Source organism: Haemaphysalis longicornis, unplaced genomic scaffold (genome assembly GCF_048455015.1).
Source record: "Haemaphysalis longicornis isolate Haplotype H1 unplaced genomic scaffold, Haemaphysalis longicornis Haplotype H1 scaffold_3, whole genome shotgun sequence".
In the NCBI taxonomy this organism is placed as follows: Eukaryota; Metazoa; Arthropoda; class Arachnida; order Ixodida; family Ixodidae; genus Haemaphysalis; species Haemaphysalis longicornis.
The window spans coordinates 16436366-16461329 of record NW_027526335.1 but is presented as its reverse complement, the minus strand read 5'-3'; the positions used below and the strand labels follow the sequence as shown (position 1 = coordinate 16461329).

The 24964-nt window shown below is 46.1% G+C and overlaps 1 protein-coding gene across 1 annotated transcript in view; it reads left to right on the top strand.

Moving 5' to 3' along the window:
- The window catches only part of LOC144174031 (cell adhesion molecule Dscam1-like), a 233129-nt gene that overhangs the window by 130183 nt on the left and 77982 nt on the right, over positions 1–24964 (top strand). The window contains exons 6-11 of the mRNA XM_077702433.1: positions 6776–6951; positions 10876–11151; positions 11742–12149; positions 14049–14207; positions 15159–15446; positions 18849–18965. Coding sequence (XP_077558559.1) covers positions 6776–6951; positions 10876–11151; positions 11742–12149; positions 14049–14207; positions 15159–15446; positions 18849–18965 — 1424 coding nt within the window. The remainder of the gene's footprint in view (positions 1–6775; positions 6952–10875; positions 11152–11741; positions 12150–14048; positions 14208–15158; positions 15447–18848; positions 18966–24964) is intronic.

Sequence of the window (24964 nt, the reverse complement as noted above, 5' to 3'; positions counted from 1 at the left end):
TACTTCCTTTAGCTCCCTTTCTCCTCTGTTTGCAAAGTTCACAAAACGTAGCCACTTGCTTCGCCGAGGTTCGTCGTTGGGCAGCACATGAAAGGAGATCTCTTCACCGGCGGGGATGTCGCACACCCTCGACGATTTGCCCGTACTACATGGGCATTTCAAAACGCAGCAACGAAATTTCATTGTAAAGTACTCGAACAAACTGAAGTTTTCAGTGGTTGTAAACTGGAAACGAGCTCGTAACGACAGCAGCAAGCCAACACCATTCGAAACTTCTGCGACGACTGGCACTATTTCGTCGCTTCTTGCTTTTCCTTACTCCCCTCGTTTCTATTTTTACCTTTGCTGGTTGGCGATATGACGGCCAACCTCCTGTCAAGTGATTAAGATACCAAGCAAGGTCGCGGCTGTACGTGCTGGAACGGTTCGTTGGCCCGTAAGAGTCTTGAACCCGAAAATTCGTCTGCACGACGGCGAGGTGTCGAGCTTGGCCGGCGGTAGTTTCGTACGCATTGGCGCACACGCTTGCGTGTTCGTTCGGAACTTCAACCGTTTACTCCACCGTTCTTTGTCATAAAAACAATGTGCAGTATGTTTCACGGGCATATAGCTCACTATGCAAACTGGAAGCCCTGCCTAACATGCGTTTGCTTTTGCCGGTCTCCGGCAATCGCAGAGCATTCTCGAGTGACATCATAGGTTCTGTTGCGGAAAATGAGCTGGGGGGTCGCATGGTCATTTCCTTTTTCCTAATTATGTAGCTTATTTGAGCGAAGTTTGCGTTATAAGTGGTGTCGTTATGGTTCTAACGAGGCAATATTTCGAATGAACCAAACTTGTGTTTTCTCTTCATGGCTCCTTTAAGTTTCAGGATTCGAAACTGCACCTGGGCAACGATGCTTGCTGTAAAAAAAGGATACGGAATATTAAAGCGAAAGCTTCGTTAGTGGGGCCGATGGCGTCCTGTCAAAAAACTAACGCATTTCTCCGTAGACCGATTGGTCGACCGAAAAGCTCTGATAAGATCTCCGGACACACGGCGCATGCGTGAAACCGGGATAAAACTGTTACTTGAAAATCGCGAAAAAGGAAGGGTTCTAGATAAGACAATACATGTATCGACCGTGAATAGGGAGTACTACAGTGCTTACCTTAATCTCAGAAACCGCGTATCGGTATAGATTTAGATGGTTCGCAGATGCGTCTACTTGGTGCGCAAAACAATTGTCGCAAGGGTTTGTTCTTCGTTTGCGATTTGGGTCTTCGGAGGTTTGAAGATCGCTTGGACGCACTTTCGGCGAAGTTTGGGCGCCCTTTTAGCTTTCGCGCTTCTCGCAAATTTCTTTAGGGAGGGATTGAAAATTTGTGCCGTTTAGTAAATTGAATGGGTGGTCGCGTGCTCAGCAGTACAATGCCTCAGCCCCAAAAACACTTTTAAGTGATTTAAATCTGTCATCAACAGTTATCTAGATGTTTTATTATACACAATATTCCTTGCCGTTGTCTAATGTTCAATTATTTGGAGTACCCGACCACTCACAGGGCGGAACCAACCTACACACTCAATAAATATTCCTCTTTCCCTTTTTTCATAGGCTGAAGAATAGGAGATAAGGGTTCGCCGTTATCTGTTTCGTACGCCAAAACTATTCAACGTGTCTGGCCCGACTACAGTCCTTGCTGTATTCAAAGCGTTTCAGGTGTGAAAGGGGCAATAACTAGGCTCAACAAAGGGGCGGCCACCTAATTCTCTCTTTAGGGCTACAAGAAACCAACAAAGTAGCTTGACGCCATTCACAATGCGCACCAGTAATGCTATGCTGATCGCACTGAGCACAAGAGGCCAGGCAAAAACTTTTCATGGTGTTCAACATAATATTCCCATAAAGTTTCCGTCAACAAATATTCATAGACGTTAACAGACTCGCTGATAATTCGGGAAGAGTCAATGATGCGTGAAAGCGCCAGTTACATCTTTCCGGGTAACCGGCATTCAAACAATCGTTCAAGATTACTCATTACTCTACAACCGCTACCCTTTAACGTTACCACACGGCAGTGCGCGTGACGTTGCTGACCAGATACGATCCCTCTGCACACCGAATGTTGTCACAGAGGGCAGCACAAGCAGACTTATGGCATCTTTGACTGAGGACGCCCCCAATTAACAGGACGAACGCCCTAACATCGCGTTTTCTGTTTGCTATAAAGTTTAATCAATCAATCAATCAATCAATCAATCAATCAATCAATCAATCAATCAATCAATCAATCAATCAATCAATCTCTGCGGACAGGGAAGCAATCATGAAGGTGAAGGTAGCTTACATAATAATGATTAGTAAGGAAAAGTTTTAAGGAATGATGTCACCGACGTAAACACTTCCCACAACAAGTGTGAATTTATAATAAACTGAGCGAATACAAGGTACGAAATGCTTTGGTGAACTAGGGGATTCTTCTGAGAGTAGTTTTAAACAGAAATGACCAAAAGTAAACCATGTTTCGTTAGATGGAAGCCATTTGCGTACTGGGAACGAGCCGTGCTTGATCCGAGCAAAGTGTGCTCCGGGAAACGACGGAGCGCAACCCCGCGACCGAAAAAAACAAACGTCCGAGAGCCAAACAAGCGGGCGCAATCTACGAAAGATCCCTGGCCGTGCCCCTCGTTTACAACGGCGTGTTCTTTACCGGCACCCAGAAGCACGGAGGCGGATTCTCGGGCCTCTCATTTGCTTACAGCGCACGGGGCACATTCTATAAACGAGAAGGGGAGCTTCGAGGAAATGCAAAGACCCTGCGGGAGGCTTAGGCCTCATGGCGGTTTGCGGGGCAATTCTCATTGCGTATTCTGTAACTTTGCTCATCACCCGGCACATTAACTTCTGTTCGCCGTCTCTTTGTTTCCATCAGGTGGGGACTCCCGAGTTTCGCACTCTCCGAATCCCGCCGAACCTCACGCTTAGGCAGAGCCTCACGTCATCGGCAAGCCGGGATCTCAAATCGTTCGCTTGTGAAGGGCATTCTAGAAACGGCCCTATTTCAAGAATTTCAACTCGTTACAATTCCAGGAGTCGAAATTCCACCTCCCCAATGAATTGAATATAGACATAAATATCATGAATGCTTTAATTGGTGAAACCATGTATGACTGACAATAAAAATCAGTTTTTGGTAGGCTCTAATAAAAGCCTTTACAAAGTGCCGCTGTAGCCGCGCATATTATTCAACGTTGTAATTGACCTCTGGGCACCGCATCAGTATTAATTGATTGATTGACTGTAAGGTTTAACGCGCCGACGCAGCGCAGGTGATGAGGTGCGCTGTAGTGAAGGGCTGCGGATTAATTTTGACCACCTGGGGATCTTTAACGTGCGCCGAAGTCTCGTACACACGGGCGTTTTTTGCCTTTTGCCTCCGTCAGAAAAGCGGCCGCCGCCACGGCACCGGTTACATGTATACTCTCGCATTTCTTCCACTGTGTTGCCGATATGCATAAAGCAGCTCGTGGCATGGGGTCCGTGACGTTCACAAGTACAGGGTGACCGTGCTTACATAGCGCTTAGCTATTCAGTACCGCAGTGGTTTAGCAGGGGTCCCGTTTTTTTTTTTTTGGAGGGGGGGGAGAGGGGGGGGAGGGGGGGGAATTTTTGGCTTCGCATCAGAACAATGTGTCGCTAAATTAGCGAATACAAGCAGCTATTTTCTCGATACAATTCTCTGCTATTTCGTAAGATATCTTGCCCTCGTATATTCAGCTTCGACATTACACTTCTAAGGCTCTGCATCAATCTCATCAAACGTGCATGCTTTTGGTTGAAAATGGTTTTATGTATTCCCTGCAAGAGGTGTATAAATTCAATTTACTTAGTTTGTAATGTACTTCGTGTATCCATGCAAAGTTGCGCATTGTATGACATCTTGTGGGGAACTTTAAAGTATGAGGCACCTCTATTGTCGGCGGTATATATCGCGTGCCTTTTTTTACATGCGTAAAAATTTTTTTCATGGACACCTTTCGGAATTTATTACATGTATGTACATAGTTATTTTATCCTAAGCACCTCTGTAATGCGTCTTTTGTTGAGTGCTTGAGATGACGACTATCCGGTGTTACCTGCTTCGCTGATCTGTGAGGGGGGTGGGGGGGGGAGGCTTTGTCAGCATTAGGCCTTTATCCCCGTCTCTCTCACAGAGGATATCCGTGAAAGAAACCCTGAATAAAAAAACACATTACGCATACTCACCTACGCCTAATTTACGTCAAAACAAATCCTAGAGTCACGAACTTGTATCCTCTCTAAATGGTATTAGGCAGCAAATATTAGCAGTACCGTTTTTCGGCTCGAAAGAAACATAACGCCATTTTTTTGCTTCTAATACATCTCCATGAGCCTCAATAGCCATACAGTTTCATACTAATATATAACAGAGGGAAATCTGGCGCCACTAGTCTAGGGGAACCGCGCTTCAGCGAGCGTTCCGTCATGTACCGGGCAGACACGTTCCACTTGTCCTTGGCTTGGCTCATGAACAGGCTGAAAATTTGCTTCAGGCTCCAGAAAAGCAACATTATTACTGTAAAAGATCACTTGAAGTAGGTCTTGCGTTCGGGCTAGTTGGTATTCCATAACGTTCGTCTTAAGCGCAGAAAAAACAGGGACACAGTAGACAAGGACAAGCGCTCAAGCGCTTGTCCTTGTCTACTGTGTCCCTGTTTTTTTCTGCGCTTAAGATGAACGTTATGTAAAAGATCGTTCAAATTTGTTTTGTTAATATAAAGTTGAAGATCCAAAAGGTGTAGTTGCCAGTGATTATTTAGAAGCCTCATGCACGATGAACAAGAAAAAGATGCTACCCTTTTTTGTTGATTGTGGCTTCGAGACAAAAAAGGAGCCACATGGCTAGTTAAGCCAAGTAGGTGAGCAGCGTCGCTAGCTGCAACGGCGCCGACCAAGGCGGCCCGCGATTGCAGCGCCAGATTTCCCTCTAGTATATTGAATTGCATTGTTTATTTCGGCAACAAAAGGAGGTTGCCCTGGGGCTATGTCAAAAGGCAACATTTAGAGTCGCCTGAATAGGCGACTTTCGTAGTTTCATATATTAGTATGAAACTATGTCACTAGCATATTTGCGATTAACCTGCTGACGGGGCTTGCAAGCTTAATGTCTCTCCCATAGGATTTTAACTCTTTCGTGACCGCCGGAAAATTTACCGATTTTTAGGGGTCCAAGAAAACATTTTTTTCTGCTAGAAAATTGGTGAGGCACTAATTACAGGAACAAAACATGCAGATTATTTAACGGCCTTTCTAATAACATCAGTTTTCTTAATGTCTTCATATATCATAGTTGCGAAAAAAATATCAAAATCAAGCCGATTTCTGGGATTATTACTGTCAGAGTGCGAACCTGACGATTGAGAATCGTTGGCTGGTACACCATTAATGCCCTGATAGCAAAAAACAAACCCTGCTGCTCAGTAATTACGAGTTGCAGGCATTCTTCGTTGGTAACAGTGACGCGCGGTGACCACGCCCCTTTTCCACACCCAGGTGATTTAGACGCGTGTCAAAAATCACGTTTTTGTTGCAAAAATGAAAACAGAACTGATATTGAAAGGCCATGTTCTTATCTAACTCTAAACAGCCTTACTTGTTCGAGGAACGCTTGGAAGCCTGGAACGCTATGAAAAGGCGCTCCCAACATATGGTTCAAATTGAACGATTTTTAATAGGCGCCGTCGCGAAAGAGTTTTAAGCGCTTGTCTGCGCTCTCATTCAGAACCCATTGTCTTCCCCGCAGAATTTTCTTACCGGCCTCTTTCATCGTCACTTCCCTTCATATGTCACACCTTCTCATCCCGAACCTACAGAGACATTCCGCCGCTCCAGTTTATAATGAGTCGTCCGTCCTCTAACAACATTCGGCTATACTAGCCGGTCGTGCTTTGGCCAGTAAATGTAGTCTAATCTCATTCTGCAAAACGGCGCTTTGCGTTAGAACTTGAATACGAAACAGCTGCCAGTTGCTATGTCATTCTACATTCATTTGTCCTTAATTAACTTCTGTTCAGATAACTTGACCTTGAAGCAACGCATCTCTTCTTTTTAATGAAAGAATGAATCCTAGTGCACACGCGTCAAACAGTGTGGTCTTCACACATTGCCTTCCGTCGGCTTTTGACGAGTGCCCCCGGAAATAGCAGAGATCGTGCCTTGGTCTAAGGGTTATTTCGGGGGCACGATTACCGGGGGACTAAGCAGGTATATTGTTCCATAAAGATAACTCACTCAAGCAATTTGCGAATATTAAAAGGAAATAATTCTAGGGCTTTCCCGCGTTTTCTTGCCTAGGGAGCGTGTGTTGTATGCAACAATTAGATTACGTACATCCCGCTCCACACGAAGTGCGTGAATCCCTCCGCTAGACAATTGAAGGCGTGGTTTTCGTGATAATATTGCAAGTTAATAAATAAGTCGTATATTCCTTTCGGAGCCATTGAGCATTTGTTCACGCTAATCGCATGCTTTGACGGGAAGTTATTCTGAAGGAATGTCACGTTTTCGACATCTGCCCGGATTATTTTCATCGTAACGCCGGCGGGAGTGAGAGGTGCTCTCTTATCGGTTAGAGTACACATTTTTGTCGGCGAAATCCAGTTTGAACAAATTCGAATGTCTGAATCTTTTGATAAGGATGACGAGCTGTATACTTATGAATGTCAAGCCCTGTCTGCTCTGTAAAAGTACATTTGACAAACAATTCCTTCCAGTTGGTACCGACAGCAGAGAAGGCAACTCGAGCCCCTGACGAATGCTGTGGGAATCAGACAGGTGAATGGCATCCTAACATTCGAAGAGGTGAAGATCGAGAACGAGGGTGTTTACATCTGCATCGCCAGCAACGACGTGGCCGAGGTCAGAGCCGAGGCAAACCTGATAATCACTGGTAAGTTCACATTCACGATCATCTGCCAAAGTTGTGTAATTTCAACAAAAAAGTGTCAGTGCTCTGATTCACTTCATTAAGTCTAACTGCTCAACATAGCGGCCTGCTTGTCGGTACGACTCACAAAAACCAATCTTCGCTGTCTAAATAAATCCTAACTTCTGAAGTTCTTCAATGAGCCAACAAAAATAATTGTGTTTCTAAAATTCCTATATTGTGACATATTTTTACTAAAAAGTGTAAAAATTGTTCAAAAGACTTTGAGAAACTCTGTGGCAAACCTTAATATGGAACAACAGAATTATATCAGACTGTTCGATTTGGTTCATGGCCACAGTAACGCTAGCGTAACGGTACTGCGAAAACGCATCGAGTAAGGATGGGCAGGAGACCCTTGCTGACTACGATTGCTTTTACTGCCTTCAAGGCGCACATAAAAGCGTAGAAACACTGCATAACCTGACGAAACACCATGATTGCTTATTGTGAAAGCGCAGACAGAAAAATACAAGGGCGTAGAACGTGATAACCTTGCAAGATTATGCGACAAACACGAATTGACAGTGTTACGTGTCTGATGCAACGTTCCTGCCCATGTACGTGTTACATCTACGACAGAACGGGAAGCATGGACAGTTACTCTTGGCATACGGTTATTCTACTGTAACTATGGGCAAGCACAGCGCTCAATGGAACAGCCTAATGGACCGGCACGAAACCAGCGCGCACGCGCCGTATGAAAGGCGCAAGAAAAAACGCTTGCCGCATGCATTATTACGCCACTGATGCACTTTCTCTTCGTTTGCTGCGTCCGTCATCTCCTTGGCATTTGGTGTTGTAGGGAAGCTAACCGAAACACAACGCCATCGTAGAACGAAACTATTCACCGAGAACAATGACATGCGCGTGAAAAATGTTTGCCGGCGTATCACCATCTGTCATCTCTTATGCAAATATAAGGTTGCTGCAATCATCACCAGAGCACAGCTATATTACTGCACTTGATTCGAAAGAGACGGGTAAAAATATGCGTCCCTTCGCATTGCTGACGGCGCACGTGGAACGTTCCTGCGTAAAATCTGGGTTCAGGAAGATCGGCGTCGGAAGTGCGCTGAACTCGCATATAGGAAAAGGTATTTTCAGGAAATCAATAATAACTGGCTTCGCTTCCCGCAGAACCGGGCCATCTTCATTTCAAGTGCGTCTATTTGCTTAAATTATTCATATAAAATAGGAATCTCCCACTATTCAGTTTTTTTTTTTCCTAAATGGTTGCGCTTTATGTCTTCACATATTGCAGGCAGCGCTTAGGTAATTTAATAAGTAACGTAATGTGCCAAATTTTCCGAAGCACATCTCGCGGGTCCTTGATTAGTTGCGTTTAAAGCATCTACAGTTTCGATTACATGGCGTCTCTGTTTCCAAGCGACCACCTAGATTGGCTTCCAACGCCAGAACTCGCGGACAGCTTGAAGGGAGACCCAGCTCCGCACATTGAAGCCATCATGACTATCACTGTATGAACGCACAGCGCAGTCATGGATAGACCTTCGTCTTGATGGCACAGACTCCGGAAGGTAGCAACTGAGTGAAATAAAAAAAAAAACCTTTTAAATTTTTATCTTTGGTCAAAGCAAAACAAAGACGCAACTGGATGGCTACCATCTCTTCAACGCAACTAGGTGGTTTTCGTATGCGTATGTAGGTATATTTTATGGATGCGTGCGTGTGATACGTGTTAGCGTATGCGTTATACTTTAGCCTTTGACGAGCCTGCCGATGTGTCCACCGCACACAACTATTGGCAAATAATTCACCGCCTTCTCTTTTCCTGGATCCCTCCGGTATCCCCGACCTGCACTGATAACCGAACTGATGGAAAGGAGTATTTATTGCTGTTTTTTTTTTCCTTTGCTTTTTTACTCGACAAGCTTGTAATACTCCCCGATAGCTTCCCAGACACATCCAATTCGTGATCCCTGTGCTGCGCAGCTTAGCGAAACGAATGGAAGCACGAGCTGCGTAAGCGAGGCTTTCTTTTATTTTATTTTTTTAGAGCACTAGGCTAAATCGGGGCAATAGCAGACGGCATCTGCAGGATGGGGCTGCACCGACGTTCTGTTTAAAGCCGGCCGAACCGAATCGCCAATCAAGGCGGCCGAAGTAGGTGTTCTTCGGATGGCTGCGTTTTCCATTTCCCCCGGAGATCGCAGCGAGGCTTGCATAAATATTCTTTCGGTTGTCTCACTGCCTGTGGTCAATTTTTTATTGCTTATTATTCTGCCAGCCTTCTCGGAGATTCATGTGATTCGAAAACAGCGCTAGACAGAAACCAGATGCGCTCCAAGAACTTGCATTAAAAAAATGACATGGAATGTGCCATGGTTTCCTAGTTTCTTTTTTTTAGTACGTATCGTTTCCTCTCTTGTTTTTTGTCAGACAAAAAACAGAGCAGGTAAATCTCCCACTGCTCAGGGGCTCCAATCATATACATTGCGATACTAAAACAGAACGCGAGCTTGAACATTTGTGTCAGCAGGTATTCGCCGTGATACAAAGAAATCTCGAGCGAAAGATGTTGTAATAAAGCGTGATTACAAGCCAACCGCCGTACTGACTCACTCACTCTCCGAAATTGCGGTGTACACCATCGGGATAATAGTGTGAAATGTGTCGTAGGTGCCTCTTATAGGCTGATAAATTGCAGCGTAAAACTCGCTGGTCTACTAGGTTTGATTCTCTTGTACTAATCGCGTTGAAGCTTCCCATCTCAGGCTTAACCGACAGTGGCGAGTTTAACGCCGCGACTGGTTACTCTAATTTGCCATTAGTATCACGCTAACACAACGTAAGGACTTTGTTTCCTCAATTTGCTGCATTACCCACTTAACTCATGCGCAATCCTTCCTTTGGTAACCCGCCGTCAGACATCATGGTAACGAATAATACTAACCATGCTAGCACCCATAGATTCCAAAGTTTAGTGGCAACAAAATTGCCAACTGTTTGTTTTTACGCCACTCGCAGACCAGTCGCAAAATGTATTTTTGAACGAAACACGCGAGACTGCAAGACGCTTAGCCCTAAGGTGTCTAACGTTGCGTGAAACTCCGAATGAGATTTTTATTCAGCAAAAAAACTCTAAGAAGTTAAAGGCACAGTTGCGTACCTCCTACAATGGCAAATAACGTCAGCTAATTTCCTTGCAGCTTACGTTGGAAGTAAAGGCGCTTGAGCAACAAAAAAGGAAAAGGTGAATAAGTGCCAACAACGTCAGTTCAGGGTTAGCTGAGTAACCAATTAACAGCGACGTGCAAATTCAAACACAGGAGGCTGAGTATACCTCTCCGTGTGCTCTATTTCAATCCCAATGAACCTTGACGAGTATTAAGCTCCCCTTTTCTTCTTCTTCAAGGAATCATAGCGAAGACACCCCCAGTACTATATGAACTGGCTTTGGCAACATTGTGTCACTACACAAACTCTGAAGCTTTTAACAAACATTTACATGCGGTTTGATTGGATGAGCTTTATCTTGTCTGTGTCACACTTTGACAACCACCTATCAAATATAAGTTTTAAACTGTAATACTTAGGACAGTCTGTGCTGCACATAAAATTACGCGAATTTCAGCAACACTAATCTGGGACCAGATGGTATCAGCACTTCATTTTCCTGAAGGCATCTCTTGGGGTAACATGGTAACCATTTCATTTCGCCATTTTTGCCATTTGTAACGCTCCAGCAATCCAAGTACGTTTTCTTGCCTACGCTGCAATGTGTAAGTACACTCTAACGTGGTTTCTATACGTACGATATCAAGTAACAAACGGATGCAAGAAATCACACTGTAACTTGGCATTAAAACTTGCACATCCTACTTGTAATTGTGACCGCCGCACCGATGCCACCCACCGTTGCAGAACCACCAGGGGTGGCCCTAACCCCGAACTACCAGGTCGTCGAGCCTGGAATGCCTGCGACGCTTAATTGCACATCCTCATCGAGCAAAGCTGAGCCGTCGACCATCAGCTGGCTGAAGAACGGCAAGCCCCTGAGCACGGATGCCAGGGTGCAGCTGGACGGCACACGACTCACCATCAAGCCGGTCAAGAAGGCGGACGCCGGAATGTACCAGTGCCTCGCGGGGGACGAAGCTCTAGGCGTAGTCCAGTCATCAGCAGAGATATCGGTCGCAGGTAATTATAGGACCCTCTCCCCGCCCGTCTGTACATTACAGCTGCGCCAGGACGGGGTTAGCCTGCTACGCGGAAAGGGTGAGCACTTGTACACCTGGTGTCCCAGCTAATTTGGGCAATTTTTTTAAATAAAATACTAGGAGCTCTACTAAAATCGGACCAAGTGCATATCCTCAGTCAGCCCGCGAAGTTGTAGTCGGACTTTAATACGAAAGGGTTGTATGCAACGCTTCACCGATCGATTTTTGGTGCCATGGTTTGCCACGGAAGTGACGCCAACGGAGGCGAGGAAGGATGAAGGCACTTCTCATCTTTTGCTTTTCTACCTTAAATAAAGTCACACGCAACTTAATCATTCAGTTCAGCATAACCATTCCTTTAATTTACAAATGCAAAAGAAAGGTGGCTGCATTAACGGGTGTGCATCTCTTTCTGATCGTACAGTGCGAATATTTAGCACGTTTGAGCTTACGCTTATCTTGCGAGGCAAACTTTCCGGCCTACTGTCTCAGAGCGTACGGTTATTCATCCGCCGCTTCCGACTTCTCGCAAGCCGGCTGCCGGTTCCTCGCCTCCTTTCTCTACCGCAGCCATGCCGCCGACCCTGACGCAGACCTTCTACCAGAAGAACCTCCGGCTGGGGGACAGCTTCTCGCTGCAGTGCCAGTGCAAGGGCCGGCCGCTCCCCAGCTTCACGTGGGAGCGCAACCGGGAGCCCCTGCACGGCGACCACCGGGCGCGCGTCACCAGCATCCACGTGGGCAACCAGGTCATCTCGGTGCTCAACGTGTCCCGCGCCACGTCCGACGACTCCGGCCTGTACGGCTGCACGGCCGCCAACGAGGAAGGCAGTGCCAGCCACTGGGCACGGGTCAACGTGCACGGAAAGCTGTTCGTACACCGCCCGCACGTCAACGTGTCGGCGGTACCCGGACAGGATGTGACGTTGCAGTGCCTCTACGGCGGCTACCCCGTGGACACCGTCTCCTGGCACAAAGGTAGGTCGCGTCGTTTGTTCTTGCGGCACAGCGACAGCGTGGCATAACCACGGATAGGCGTGTTATAGACCCATCGGGTAGGTGTTCCGGGACCCTTACACGGCTGCTTTTAGAATGCATGGGATGTTCGGGGTAGTACTCGCTTCGCGCGACCCGGAATTCATCGGTGTAATGCAAGTGCGTGGGCACCTGGAAAGCACACTGCCTGCTTTCTAGATACCTCCCCATTCAAGAGGCTTTCTGGCTTAATGACTTACTCGTTTAGGTGGACAACCACACACAGCTCTGTGCGGTTGTCCGTCTTTTTGTCCCGTTGTACGCTCTGCTTGTATACGTACCAATGGCAGACCAACTAATCAAATGCTCAAAGTTAGTTTAGAAAAGTTACGCTTATGGAGAATAAAAAATGTTATCACTCGTACTTGACTACTTCATGAGATAATTCGGAAGCTAGAAACGCAATTGATTTTGCCAGCACTGTGTAAACCCCTCCAAGGTTGCTGTCCAGGAAGGGAAAGAAAGGGGTGTGATAGAGGGTTGCCACAGTCGGTGCCCAGTTGGGAGAGACTTCGGCGGGAAGCGATGACATTGCCTGCCCTTCCCGCATCCTCCCTCTCCAGCTGGGCTAGGAGTATCACTTTTTCTCCGATTTCAAGTGCACCTACAACAGTAAAACGCGCCAGCCTCTATACTCAACTTTGTCAAAACACCCTCATGCTTCCATCTAGCGGCCGTGTCACTCCTAAGGACAACTGCGCTTCCTCAATAGCAGTCGCCCCAGAACGGGAAGGCAGTGGGGCTTCAGGTTGAGGTTGGACGGGCAGATGTGAAATCGTATGTTTGCGCCTCAGAAGAGCTGTTACAATTAACGAAGCGCAAGATAGAAATGATCGATTTCGCGAATTAAAATATCCTAGAGTCTCTAGTTTTTTTTTTCCTTTTTTTATATTCGAGGTAAGATACCGTAGCGAGTGAGCACTTTCACTCTGTTGGTACCCCACCGGTTTCGGCTTCGGCGGCATTTTCAGTTAAGGCTACATGTTTTCATAAAAACCAAGAAAGCTGACGAATTCCCGCCACAAAACGTTCGCTGGTGCCGATATAGGCGAAAAACCCCGATCTATTTTTTTTCGGTTGGAGGAACAGGCACGAAGTAAGAGGTACAAAGTCAGCGGAAGGGAAAGTGGTGGGGAAAGTAATAGTCGGCACATACTGCCTCCTGGGCGAGCTTCTGAGAATATACATCCAGCGCGTTGCATTCCGCTCGTTCCGGACTCTCACGAATTCCGCCGAACGTGCTCGGCAGAGCACGTTCGTTTCTGTTCAAGAATCGGCATTCCGAAAGCCACCGCACCATCCTATTTCGGGTCGACGCAGCCGGCTAGCTCAGTGATGGCTTCCTAGAAATCAGTCGAAGCACGGAAGCGAATCATTCTGGTACAGGGTGCACATCGCAAATCCTTATTTTACAAGCTTAACATCCCCCGTTAGTTTAAGTACTGTTCTCTTGTTTTCAACGCGTTGTCTATTGAGAGCGATGACACGAGGAATCTCACTGGTAGTTTGCGCAGCTATCAGGGCTTCACCACTGTCAACATTGCTGACCATTCATTGTTGTGGAGACGTTATCGCGTGCAACTGTCTTTTCCGTCTCGCTGCGTCCTCAAATTTTTAGACTTACATCTAAAAGTAACCTAAATTAGATTTCAAGAAGTGGTTTAAAAGAATCCGTCTTAAGCTCAGTGTTAGTTTGTTCGAAAACGCCCATACGTCGATGTTTGGGAGCACGATAAAAATAACCTGGCAGACTAAATTAATTTGTAGTCGTCCACAAAGCGCACCTCGCATAGCTTCAGCGCGTGAAACGCCGAGACATTTTGCTGTTACTCTGTTTTGCAGGGGACACTTTGCTGCCTCGAAGCGGTCGTCAAAACGTGGACAACGACGGAAATCTGCGCATCCGAAATTTTCAGGGCTCAGTAGACGCTGGGGAATACACATGCATCGTAAAGGCCCACACCCAGGAAGTTCGCGTCACAACCCAGTTGATTCTTATTGGTGAGTACGCATGTGTAAATCTTACCTGCTATAACTTAAAGTCCCGCATTTTGTTTGGGCTGAAAAGAGCCATTGCTGAGCCGCTTACGTTACGATTCTCGCCATTGACACGCCATCGTCACATGAAGAATCAGGGACAGCCTGTTTAGTCTTTAAAAGAAGCTGCCTAAGCTCACTGCGCTAAACAGCTAAAGGAACTGGCGAATACAGTGGAGGAGCGGCACACTTCTCACCCCCCCCCCCCTCTTACCACACACACACATACCAAACAAATTTTACATAGTCTTGCCAAGGCTACATTCCGTCTTCTCACCTACCTTTTCTCTGATCGTACCGCAAGGTACTGTGGCACTGATAAAAAAGCAGTGTTTAAAATTTACGCCAAATGTTTGAAGCAACTTCGTATACGAACGTCTGCACTCGTATATCATCGCAAAGTGCGTTTTACGAATTACCCGAGGGGCAGTGACAACCCCCGTGCTCCGGTACTTATGACAAAAGCTGCACAAGAATGCGCATGCCCACATACGCACCTTTGCAAATGCAGTAGACTCCCGTTAAGACGAACACGAAGGGACCTTAAGATTTGTTCGTATCAACAGAAATCCCTCTTAAGCAGAGGTTGTTTTGCGTTGTGGACGTTACAAGACAGCAAACGGGTTGCTCGTTTTAACAATAAAGTTCGTTTAAACCGGGTTTGTCTTAACCGAAGTCTACTGTATTCATCCCTCTCTTCCTCCTTTATTCGAAGATGTCGTTTGGGGCTTAGCATTCTGAGCATTCTGACCGTAAGCGCAAGGTCTATTTTTGCTGCTCTTCACTACCTATCCTTCCCCTTTAAAAGACAGCGAAGTAAAAGAGAAAACAAGGCGTGTATCACCCCCCCCCCCCCCATCCCCTATTCCGGGCGGCGAAGAGTATAACGAGGCTAACGACGTGTCTCGTCCCCAGTGCCCCCGGTGATCGACGACCACTTCTTCCCGGAGACCATCACGGTGGACGAGGGCTCCCGCTCTCGGCTTCTCTGCTCCGTGTCCAAGGGCGACGGGCCTCTGCGCTTCCAGTGGTTCAAGGACGGCCGGCCGCTGACCAGCGTGCCCGACGGCTCGGTCCAGTACTCGGACGACTCGGCCATGATCAAGTTCCGGAAGATGCGCTTCCGGGACAGGGGACAGTACACCTGCTTCGCCACCAACGACGCCGCCGCCGACAACAGGACCACGGACGTGATCGTCAACGGTGAGTGCGCCGCTGCAATGCCCGCCGACGAATGCGCACTCAGTACAAAGTGGCAACGTCGGACTCCTTTTGGTACATTTAATTAAATTGGGGATCTCTCTTGACCGTCCGGTACATTTTTGTTCCCGATGGTAAAGATAACATTTAAATAATGAATCTCTGTTCGCCATGCGGCACGTTTTCTTTCCGAAGATGGAGACAAATCAGCATTGACTGATATGAGTGGAGTCGTTGGCTTGTACTATGCAAGAAGCAAGAAAATATTCCTAGATGGAAAACTTTCAGCGAAGCAGTCACCTAAAAGTGATAAATAAGACTTGGCGATTATCCTTATTAGTATCGCAGCATTCCTTATTTACGTGGCTGATCTCCGATATTAATGGAAGATCCGCAAATGCCACTTCGCGCTCATCTTATTTCGAACTTTTCTTCACATGGGCCGGCAACGGAACATCTACCTGCTCTGCCTCGAAAAAAATTCAGAAATGATAGTCACATCAAGCTGCGCTTTGCTGCTTTCCCCGCAATCGTTCCTACTCACTCCGAGGAAAAAAAACTGATCTGAAAGTAGCCTGTCAATTTCCGAACGTGTAGAGCTTGATGAAACCATTTTTGTCCTGCACTTCCCTTCAAACAAATTTTTGCCGTTGTATACAGAGAAATTTGATTACCTTTTTTTATTTTTCTCGGTTTAGTTTTTTTAGATATTTGGTTCGTTTCGGCAGCATCCCCCGAACTGAAACTCGGGTTCCTTTTTTTTTACTTCCGCAGGCTGGTCTTTGTGCGCGCCCCCGTATCGCCATTTCTATTTAATTTCCTTCGAGCTAGACAGCTTAGAACGTTCCTCCTGAATATTTAATGTCGCAACACGAAGGAAGGCTTGGAGGAAGCAGTATAGTTGACAGGGGAACTGTTTTCGGATTCCGCTGGAGATTCGCGGCCGCTGACAACTCCCCTGAATTGGCGAAATAATACGAAGGCTGGTATTGTTAACTAATAACAATACAAAAGTTTAAAATAAATTAGTTATAAGGACCAATTTCCGCTTGGTCAAGTGCGTATGCGAGCAGGCTTTATAATGCAGCCGGGAGTAGTCATTCTCTGGTTTGGTCGGAATGTCCCGGAAATATAACCATCAAAAACGAATGCAGCTGCCTACCGTTCCCTGGTTCTTTCCTAGCCCCTACTCATATCGATAGTTGTGTCTCTTTCTTTCTTTCTTTCTTTCTTTCTTTCTTTCTTTCTTTCTTTCTTTCTTTCTTTCTTCTTTGATTTCTATTTTTCTTCTTCTTCTTCTTCTTCTTCTTTTTTCTTCTTCTTCTTCTTCTTCTTCTTCTTCTTCTTCTTCTTCTTCTTCTTCTTCTTCTTCTTCTTCTTCTTCTTCTTCTTCTTCTTCTCCTCCAATGCTAAGTACCCATATGGCAAGAAAAGTAGATTTGATTATGCGTTACTGTCTAAACCGATCTTGCTTACAATCCGTCCGGCCCACAACTTCTACTCAAGTACAAACGCGTAAATACTGGGTTCTGCTGTACCAAGCAAAAAAGTATGTTGAAGAGTCTTTACCTTGACACAGTTAAACCTTAATATAACGAAGCTCGCCAAATTTCGCAGTTTTTCGTTACGTGGAGGTTTTGAATTAAGGCTCGCGTAAATGAAGGAGAAACGAAACCAAAAATGCTAGACATCATTAACGTTAAATTAACCGCTCAATAATTTTCACGGTGAAAATCTGCATTGTTTGCTCCTGCTGCTTTCCCACGAGCGTAGGCGCTACACGGCACTACAAAAAAGCAAGGCGAATGACCCCGTATTCACAAACGTAACTTAAGTGTCGCTTTTGACACTTTTCGGTGCCTCAGCCCATTTCAAGGAACGAATTGATGCTGAAAGGGCATCTTTTCGCAAACTTGATGCTGTTTTCCGCACTAAAAATTGTTTAGAGGGTGCTGGCTGGGATACTGTACCGGGCTGCGACGTTCTTCTTTCTCGCCGGCCGAGACGGCATTTGAAACTCCGAGCTTGTCTTGAAACGACGCAACTTTCTGTTTGGTGGCAGCAGAACTAACCACCCACGAACATACACCACAGATAGCAGTTGAGACGCGCAACTACACGCCGAGAGGACGGCCTAGCACTAACCGACACCGCGCTCATACCTGGAACCGCACTGTCGCTTGCGGGGTGGACGAATTTCACAAAGTTAGTGCATTTTTCTAGTCACTTTTTGAGAAAAAGTGCAGAACGAAATGGCTCATCAGCGTAGCGAATTCGTTACATAGAGGTTAACCATCGTGACGCTACATAGAGGCCGCGAACACATCGGTCTCAATGTGGTTGGCAAAGGGGAATTGAAAAACTTCGTAAAATCCAGGAATTCATTGCATAGAGGTTCGTTACATCCAGTTTTCCAGTACATGCATACATACATCCATCCATCCATCCATCCATCCATCCATCCATACATACATACATACATGCATGCATGCATGCATGCATACATACATACATACATACATGCATACATACATACATACATACATACATACATACATACATACATGCATACATACATCCATCCATCCATACATACATACATACATACATACATACATGCATGCATACATACATACATACATACATACATACATACATACATACATACATACATACATACATACATGCATGCATACATGCATACATGCATACATACATACATACATACATACATACATACATACATGCATACATACATCCATCCATCCATCCATACATACATACATACATACATGCATGCATGCATGCATACATACATACATACATACATACATACATACATACATACATACATACATACATACATACATACATACATACATACATACGAACCGACACACCGGCAGACGGACAAAATTTCCGAGTTTAAGTGGCCCGAAAATGTATATCGCCTTTAAAAGTGTTAGTCATTTGGGAGCAACGAACTCTTTCGGGGACCAGCATTCTTAAATATATTCAGATTACTGCGTGAATCAGCTCTACACACATTTTAGTAACATAAGGAGCGAACGGAGATGGAAAAATTTGGCAACCTTCAGACATGAATTACTGCTAATTCAGGAAAACAGGACACCATTTATGGGGCCCGTGCTAATGCAGTTTTCAGTCAGTTCTTCTCTGACTTTGATTAGTTCTCAAAAGCAGAGTATAGAGCGTAAGACTGGACTAGGTGGATGACAGGAGAGGTCGCGAAGGTCTCCCTGTAAGCTTTATTTTAAACTCGTTGCGCTTCCTACAAACGTTGAATACTTATCGTATATCGTGTTTATACAAGTACTCGTCATTCTTTATCGGCGTTTTACAAACAAAGCGCAAGTTGGGATCCCCGTCGCCTTCTCTGTGCAGTCAGTCCCCGTGTCAAGGTCACTCCCCAAAACAAGACCGTGACGGCGGGCAGTCGGGTCGTGTTCGACTGCAGCGCCGAAGGATTCCCGACTCCGCTCATTTCATGGCAGAAGATGGGTGAGTTGCTTTTTCTCTTCGAGGACTCACTGATTGCCGTTAAGGTAACCACTCTGAAAACATCAAAGCCGAGAAAAAATGAACGCTTACCGCGAATACCAGAAAAAAAAGGAACCATAAAGCAGTGGTTTTATTCGTTTTCTTGAGGGTTAGTAGAGGTGTTTGATTACAAAAAAAAAAAAGCCGAAGCTTAAAAGAGCGCAGAAATGATTTCCTCGAGTTCTTATTTTTGGCTGCATTGTTCAGTGTGACCCGTGTAATCCCTAATACGAGTGCTTAGCATCAGGCGAATGTCTTGATTCATTCGTAATCAGCATAAGATAGAACACTTGCTGCTCTCGCGGCCGCCAGCCGAACTACTGCAGTGACGTCACTGCGGGGATGTGCAATGCGATTTCCTGCAATATTAGCCTTCTTTTTGATTACTTTTGGCCATTTTGTGGCTTTTTTTCTTTTGACTTTTTTTCTTTTGAAATGTCAGCCTAAAAAGCGTAGAACATGGCGTACGCATTCTATACTTGAATTTCGTAAGGAACTTTGGGCAATATTTACAAGTGAGCTCAGTGTCCCATGTCGAAGTCTCGTTTTTAGCTGCATTGTGCTGTTTCAGCGCCGTGGTTTATTAGTTGGATATTTAGCAGAGAGAGAGAGAGAGAGAGAGAGAGAGAGAGAGAGAGAGAGAGAGAGAGAGAGAGAGAGAGAGAGAGAGAGAGAGAGAGAGAGAGAGAGAGAGAGAGAGAGAGAGAGAGAGAGAGAGAGAGAGAGAGAGAGAGAGAGAGGGGGGGGGGGATTTTATTGAAATGAAAAAAAATATTTACCAGAGGTCACTATCATGATTATCAACCAGCTCGCGCTCAGAACACATCGGGTACTCGGGTTGGAACAGCACGCTTTTTTTTATTACGCAAGTACGCCCTTTGGCATAAACTAAATGTAGTGCAACAGTCCTGTCTCTACAATGAAGTCCAGGAGGGGCCGTTATTGGGGACTGCGCGTCCAGCGGCGAAGGTCAGGTGATCGTCCCGGTTGGTATCCGAGGGCCCTCATGTGATGATCTCGCGCTGCCTGGAGACCCGAGCATGTCCCCAGAAGGTTGTCTAGGGTTGATTCAGTAGCAGAGGCTTTACAGAAGGGGCATGTTTCTGGGGGAACTTGCATCCTCCATGAAGCCTTTATTGGCGGGTTCAAAGCTGCGCCCACGCGGATTCTCCGAAGCACCGTCTTTGCTGCTCGTCTGTCACCATGGAACAGGCGTCGCAACTTCAATAAACGTGGGCTCGGCCACTCTACCTCATCGGCCGCCTACGCGTTCATACGCCGAAAAAAAAAAAACACCGTACGACGTTCGTGGCCGTCGCGCCAACTTCCGCGATGACTTCACAGTGGCTTGCAATGTGTTTTTATAACTAACCTTTCAGATTTTTATTTTTTCCTCGATTTCAGGGCTCTGACATTTTTGAAACACTCACGCACAGGTTTACAGAACAAACATTTCATCAATTCGCTCCATTTAGCCCTGCAGACTTGCCAATGTGGCGTAACAGATGACGTCAGCAAATCAGCAAGATGGACGGCGTGAGGGAAGCGGCACTTCCGAACATAATCCCCCACCCCCTTCCACACACACACACACACACACACAAAAGAAAACGTGTGTCAGTCAACCCAAAAAGTAAAGAATGGCCTACGCATCGTATGCTTTAACCTGGTCGGGCAATTAAGTAATGTTGACAACTCGCTTCAGCGTCCTCTTAACGGCAAAAGGGCTCGATAATTTTAGAGGAGAACCGATGATGCCACTCCTCACCGCTTTACTACGCCCACCAGAGAGAGCTTAAGGTGAAGTCGGAAGGTTGGTATGAAAGCCTGTTATACGAAAGAGGCTTATGAACTTTTTGGCCGATCACTGTGGTAGTTAAATGGCCACCCGCGAATGTTTATTTCGTATCGTAAACCTTGACAACAAAACATGTGGACTGCTTTCAATATAATGCCTTGAATCAAATTTTTGCGTTTGAACGTCACTCGGGACGAAGAAAAATATTCATAACTACGGAGCCTCCATTATTAAGTTGAAACGAGCCAGGAAGAACGCAGATAACAGTGGTTTGTAAAAAAATGATAGAAAAACCTCATTCTTCTTTGCAGCACAAAGGGCATATTCAGCAAATTTTGAACCTGCCGAATCACCGACGGAAAAGTACAGGCCAAAAGAAGCCATAACGGTAACGCACAACGAAAACTGTGAGAATGTTTGTCGAAAAGGGTGTGTTCGGTCAGCCTTAAGTTTGCGGCTTCCTGCAAAAACAGGAAGATCTTAGCTTTCCCACAGAACACTTCTCTCTTCCGACTTTCTATTGAAAGACTCAACTCTGTCGAGACCCGAGCTCAGCGAGGAAGAAGGAGTACAGAAACAGAGGGAAAGGCAAACAACGAACGCTCACTGAAAAAGAAAAAGGCCCTAGAGTGTGTCGAATCAGCAGCCGCCGTCGGCGAACGAGCCAGCGAGGGGCCGCGGTTCGTTTCTACGGAACCGAGTCTTGCTGACTCATCGGCGGCACGCCCCGCTGTCATAAAGCTATGGGCGCAATCGTATACAACCTAGGGCCGTAGACCGAGCTAATCGCAGGGCGACACCGAACACGCCTCCACTCGCCTCTCGCGGCCCCTTCCATTCTCTCTCTGCTGTCTTTTGAGGCCCCGTCTGTCTGTGCGCACCAAACTGGACAAAAAATAAGTGCTGGCCCAAACACTCTTCTTACGGTCCCGAGCGTTTTATTTCTTTCACTTCTTTCACCCCTTCTGCGACGCGCGATGACCACGCCCTCTCGGGCAGGCAGCGGAATGATCCGTGGCCAAATCGAGCGAGCGGTCTTTTGTTCGTGTTACTAGCCGCCTCGGCGCCGCCGGCTGCCACACTTTATTCCCCGATCACAAATCCACTCTCGTTGACTCTGCAGCCCGCAAATCTGTCGCACGCTGTGCCTTCGGAAGAGACACGCTATAAGAAATGGCACTGCTGTTGGACGTGCCTCAGCTCTTGCCCGCTAGTTAACGAAGGGACGGTGGGTGAAGCAGGCCGACGTTTTGTTTCCTCCTCTGCATGCATCACGCATCGCGTCACAGAGAATTAATGAGATAGACTGCAGCAGAGTTCGATAATGTCATCCAGTTTTTTTGTTGTTGTTTTATTTTTTCAATGGGAAAGGTTCAATTGCCTATTCAGCGAAACAGCCGACATATGTGGCGTTGGAATTAGTGGAACGGCTCCTAAACCCACGTCAACGCGAGGCGTTCCGTAGCGTGTGATGCGTATAATTAAAACACAGGAAAAAAATTGGGTGCAATCCACGGTGTGAAAGGGGTTCGACCGCGAAGCTGTAAACGACACCCACAACGACGTCACTTGAATTTACACACGTTGCACCTGCTCACTGCTACCACCCATCACGCTCTTCGCCTCTCTGTCTCACTCCTCCATTGACGAATTGAAAGGAGGTTTGTACAACGCAATTCAAATTTCCCGCGTTCGCAGTGCTCGCACGCCCCTTGTCTGGAACAGCGCGAGCTGGAGTTGTGTTCTTTTTGCACTTGCTTTCATGTCGCACGTTCCTGCCCCTTACTGGGCAGTTTGGAACGCGCTGTTTCGGGCGGCCACTTTTAGCGCCTTTCAAAGGGTGAAGAGGAGGGCAACACGCATGTCTTTGGCGTAATTTCCCTCAGTGATTTCCCCTAACTCTTGTTTCCTGCATCGACGCCAAAGAGAGCCCTCCTCCTCCCCAGACGCTGAATCTAAACCACCGTCTGTCTCCCTGTTCCCCGTGTAATGGCTTGGCTTAGACGCCAAAACGACTGGCTCTCATTCCTATTCTCTATGCGGGCCCAGGTTAGATCCCCGGCGGTGCCAGCGGTTTGTTTGTGTAGCCACGGTGTAGCCAATAGCCAGTAGAAGCCTGGGATGTTGTCTTGTGTAGCCGGTAGTAGCCTGGGAGTTTTCTGCTGACGCCGACACGAAAGTTTCCTTGGCTGGTTAGAGATATACTGCTTCGCCGTAAAAGACCTTGTTGCTAGGCGACGCCCGGGCGGGCTCAGACGCACGTTCTAAGCGGAGAGTGCGCTGATGGCTAAGGTGGGAGTCCAGCGGCAGCGACGCGTCGTCAAGCATGACCCGCAGCTGCCCTCACCCAGGGGCGTAACAGTCCTCAGCGAGTCAAACCGCTCTGCAGGCCAGTAGGACTTTCAGCAATATCGCCCAAATGACTCTGGCCTTCAAGTAACATGCTAGTGTAGAAACTCTAAAAAATAAACCACGCCAATTTATTTACAAAACTCAAATACATACCCAAAAACAGCGAACATATTCGCCATACACTTTAAGAGTGCAGGTCAGCATAGTGGCCTGCCTGCAATAGAGCTTGCGTACGTGTTATTGTGCACAAAATTATCTAATTTCCATCGGATCACGCGATCTGGGAATCGCACTGTGATTTTATTCAAGTCGCACAAATCAAGACAAAACATTTTGCATGACCATGCGGGGCAAAAACGTTTGGTTCAGAAGTACAATAAAGTCATCTTTCCTGTTCAAATCTGTGTCTCTTCTGAAAAAAGGTCCATGCTTTTAAATCAGTAGTAACCTAAAAGTCATAACTATTTTTCTCAGACGTCTGCTCAGGTTCACCATTTTTGCATGCTAAATAATTACATAAAAAAAAAATCAACAACGCTTGTGTGACCTAACGTCGCATGAATGGGCCTAATTAGAGCAAGCGGCAATTCAGGGGCTGGACGATCAATTCGAGGACGATCCCTTTATGCCTCACGGAAGCGGAAGAACTCAGAAGTGTGCAATAAACAAAGCAAAATAGTGAGACTTGACTCTTTCCAAGAAGCACTGAAAATGCTTTCAATAAAGACGACAAAATTTAAAACCAATTTTAATTCCCCAGGTGATCGATTACCTCCGAAGCCTTTCTTTATTATTGCTGTTAATATTTCTTTGCTCCAGCGCTTACAACCTCCGAGGTCCTCCTATTGCCGTCGCTTTTATTTTTTCTGTACTTGCCCTACCATCTTGGGGTGACGTCTGAAAGATTGTTGGTCATTGCCCCAGCTCAGGACTTTATTTTTTCAACACGCAGGCGCGTTCGTCCACGAGCTCATTTTATCCCTTGTTTTGAATTACCTTCGTTACTTTTTTTAAAAATCCCCCTCCACCCGCAGCCATGAACAAACTGCTCGCAAACAAAAATCGAGAGTTGTAGTTGAGCTGACGTTTAAACAACATGTGTTTCCAACTTGAATGCCTTGCTGAAAAATTTTGAAAAGTATGCCGTAATTAAATACTCTTATTGCGCGACGAATGGCACAAATGTGTATTACGCACGTCGTTTTTGAAACACGCATTGGGCTTTTAAACGTCATAAAGGGCACCCTAAAAAGTAAAAAAAAAGGTAACGATGAAGGGTTAATATCACCATATTTAATGAAGAAGCAAAAATCAGCACTTACATTGGACGGGCTACAGAACGTTGAAGAACCGGCTAAGCTACATCAGCTCAATATTTCCTGTATGTTTCGAAAGGTAAGATCGCATAACTATTCGATTGTCTCTCAGACTGTAGCTTGTTTTTTACGCTCTTATCCTAAGATGGCATAATTGTGCCTTTCCTATCTGCCTTTGATACGGGATGGACTAGCCTCTCCCTGCAACCAGTAGGGCTTGCGCATAAAGGAAGGGCTTTATGAACGAAAGCAACGACAATATAAAGGAAGACCAGCAGTCTAGGTTGCCGAGGAAAGCACTGGGAAAGTAACTTTAAATGTTTTAACACGAAAGTGTTTTATTCCCGGATACACGAAGATTTCGCTGACGTCATATCCGTCAAGGAAGTAACGCCAGTACAACGAAGCAAGCGACCGTAAAGGATCCACCCCTGCACACAGTCTTCTTGCGGGGAAACAACCTTTAGTACTAAAGAGTACATTACACTTAGGGT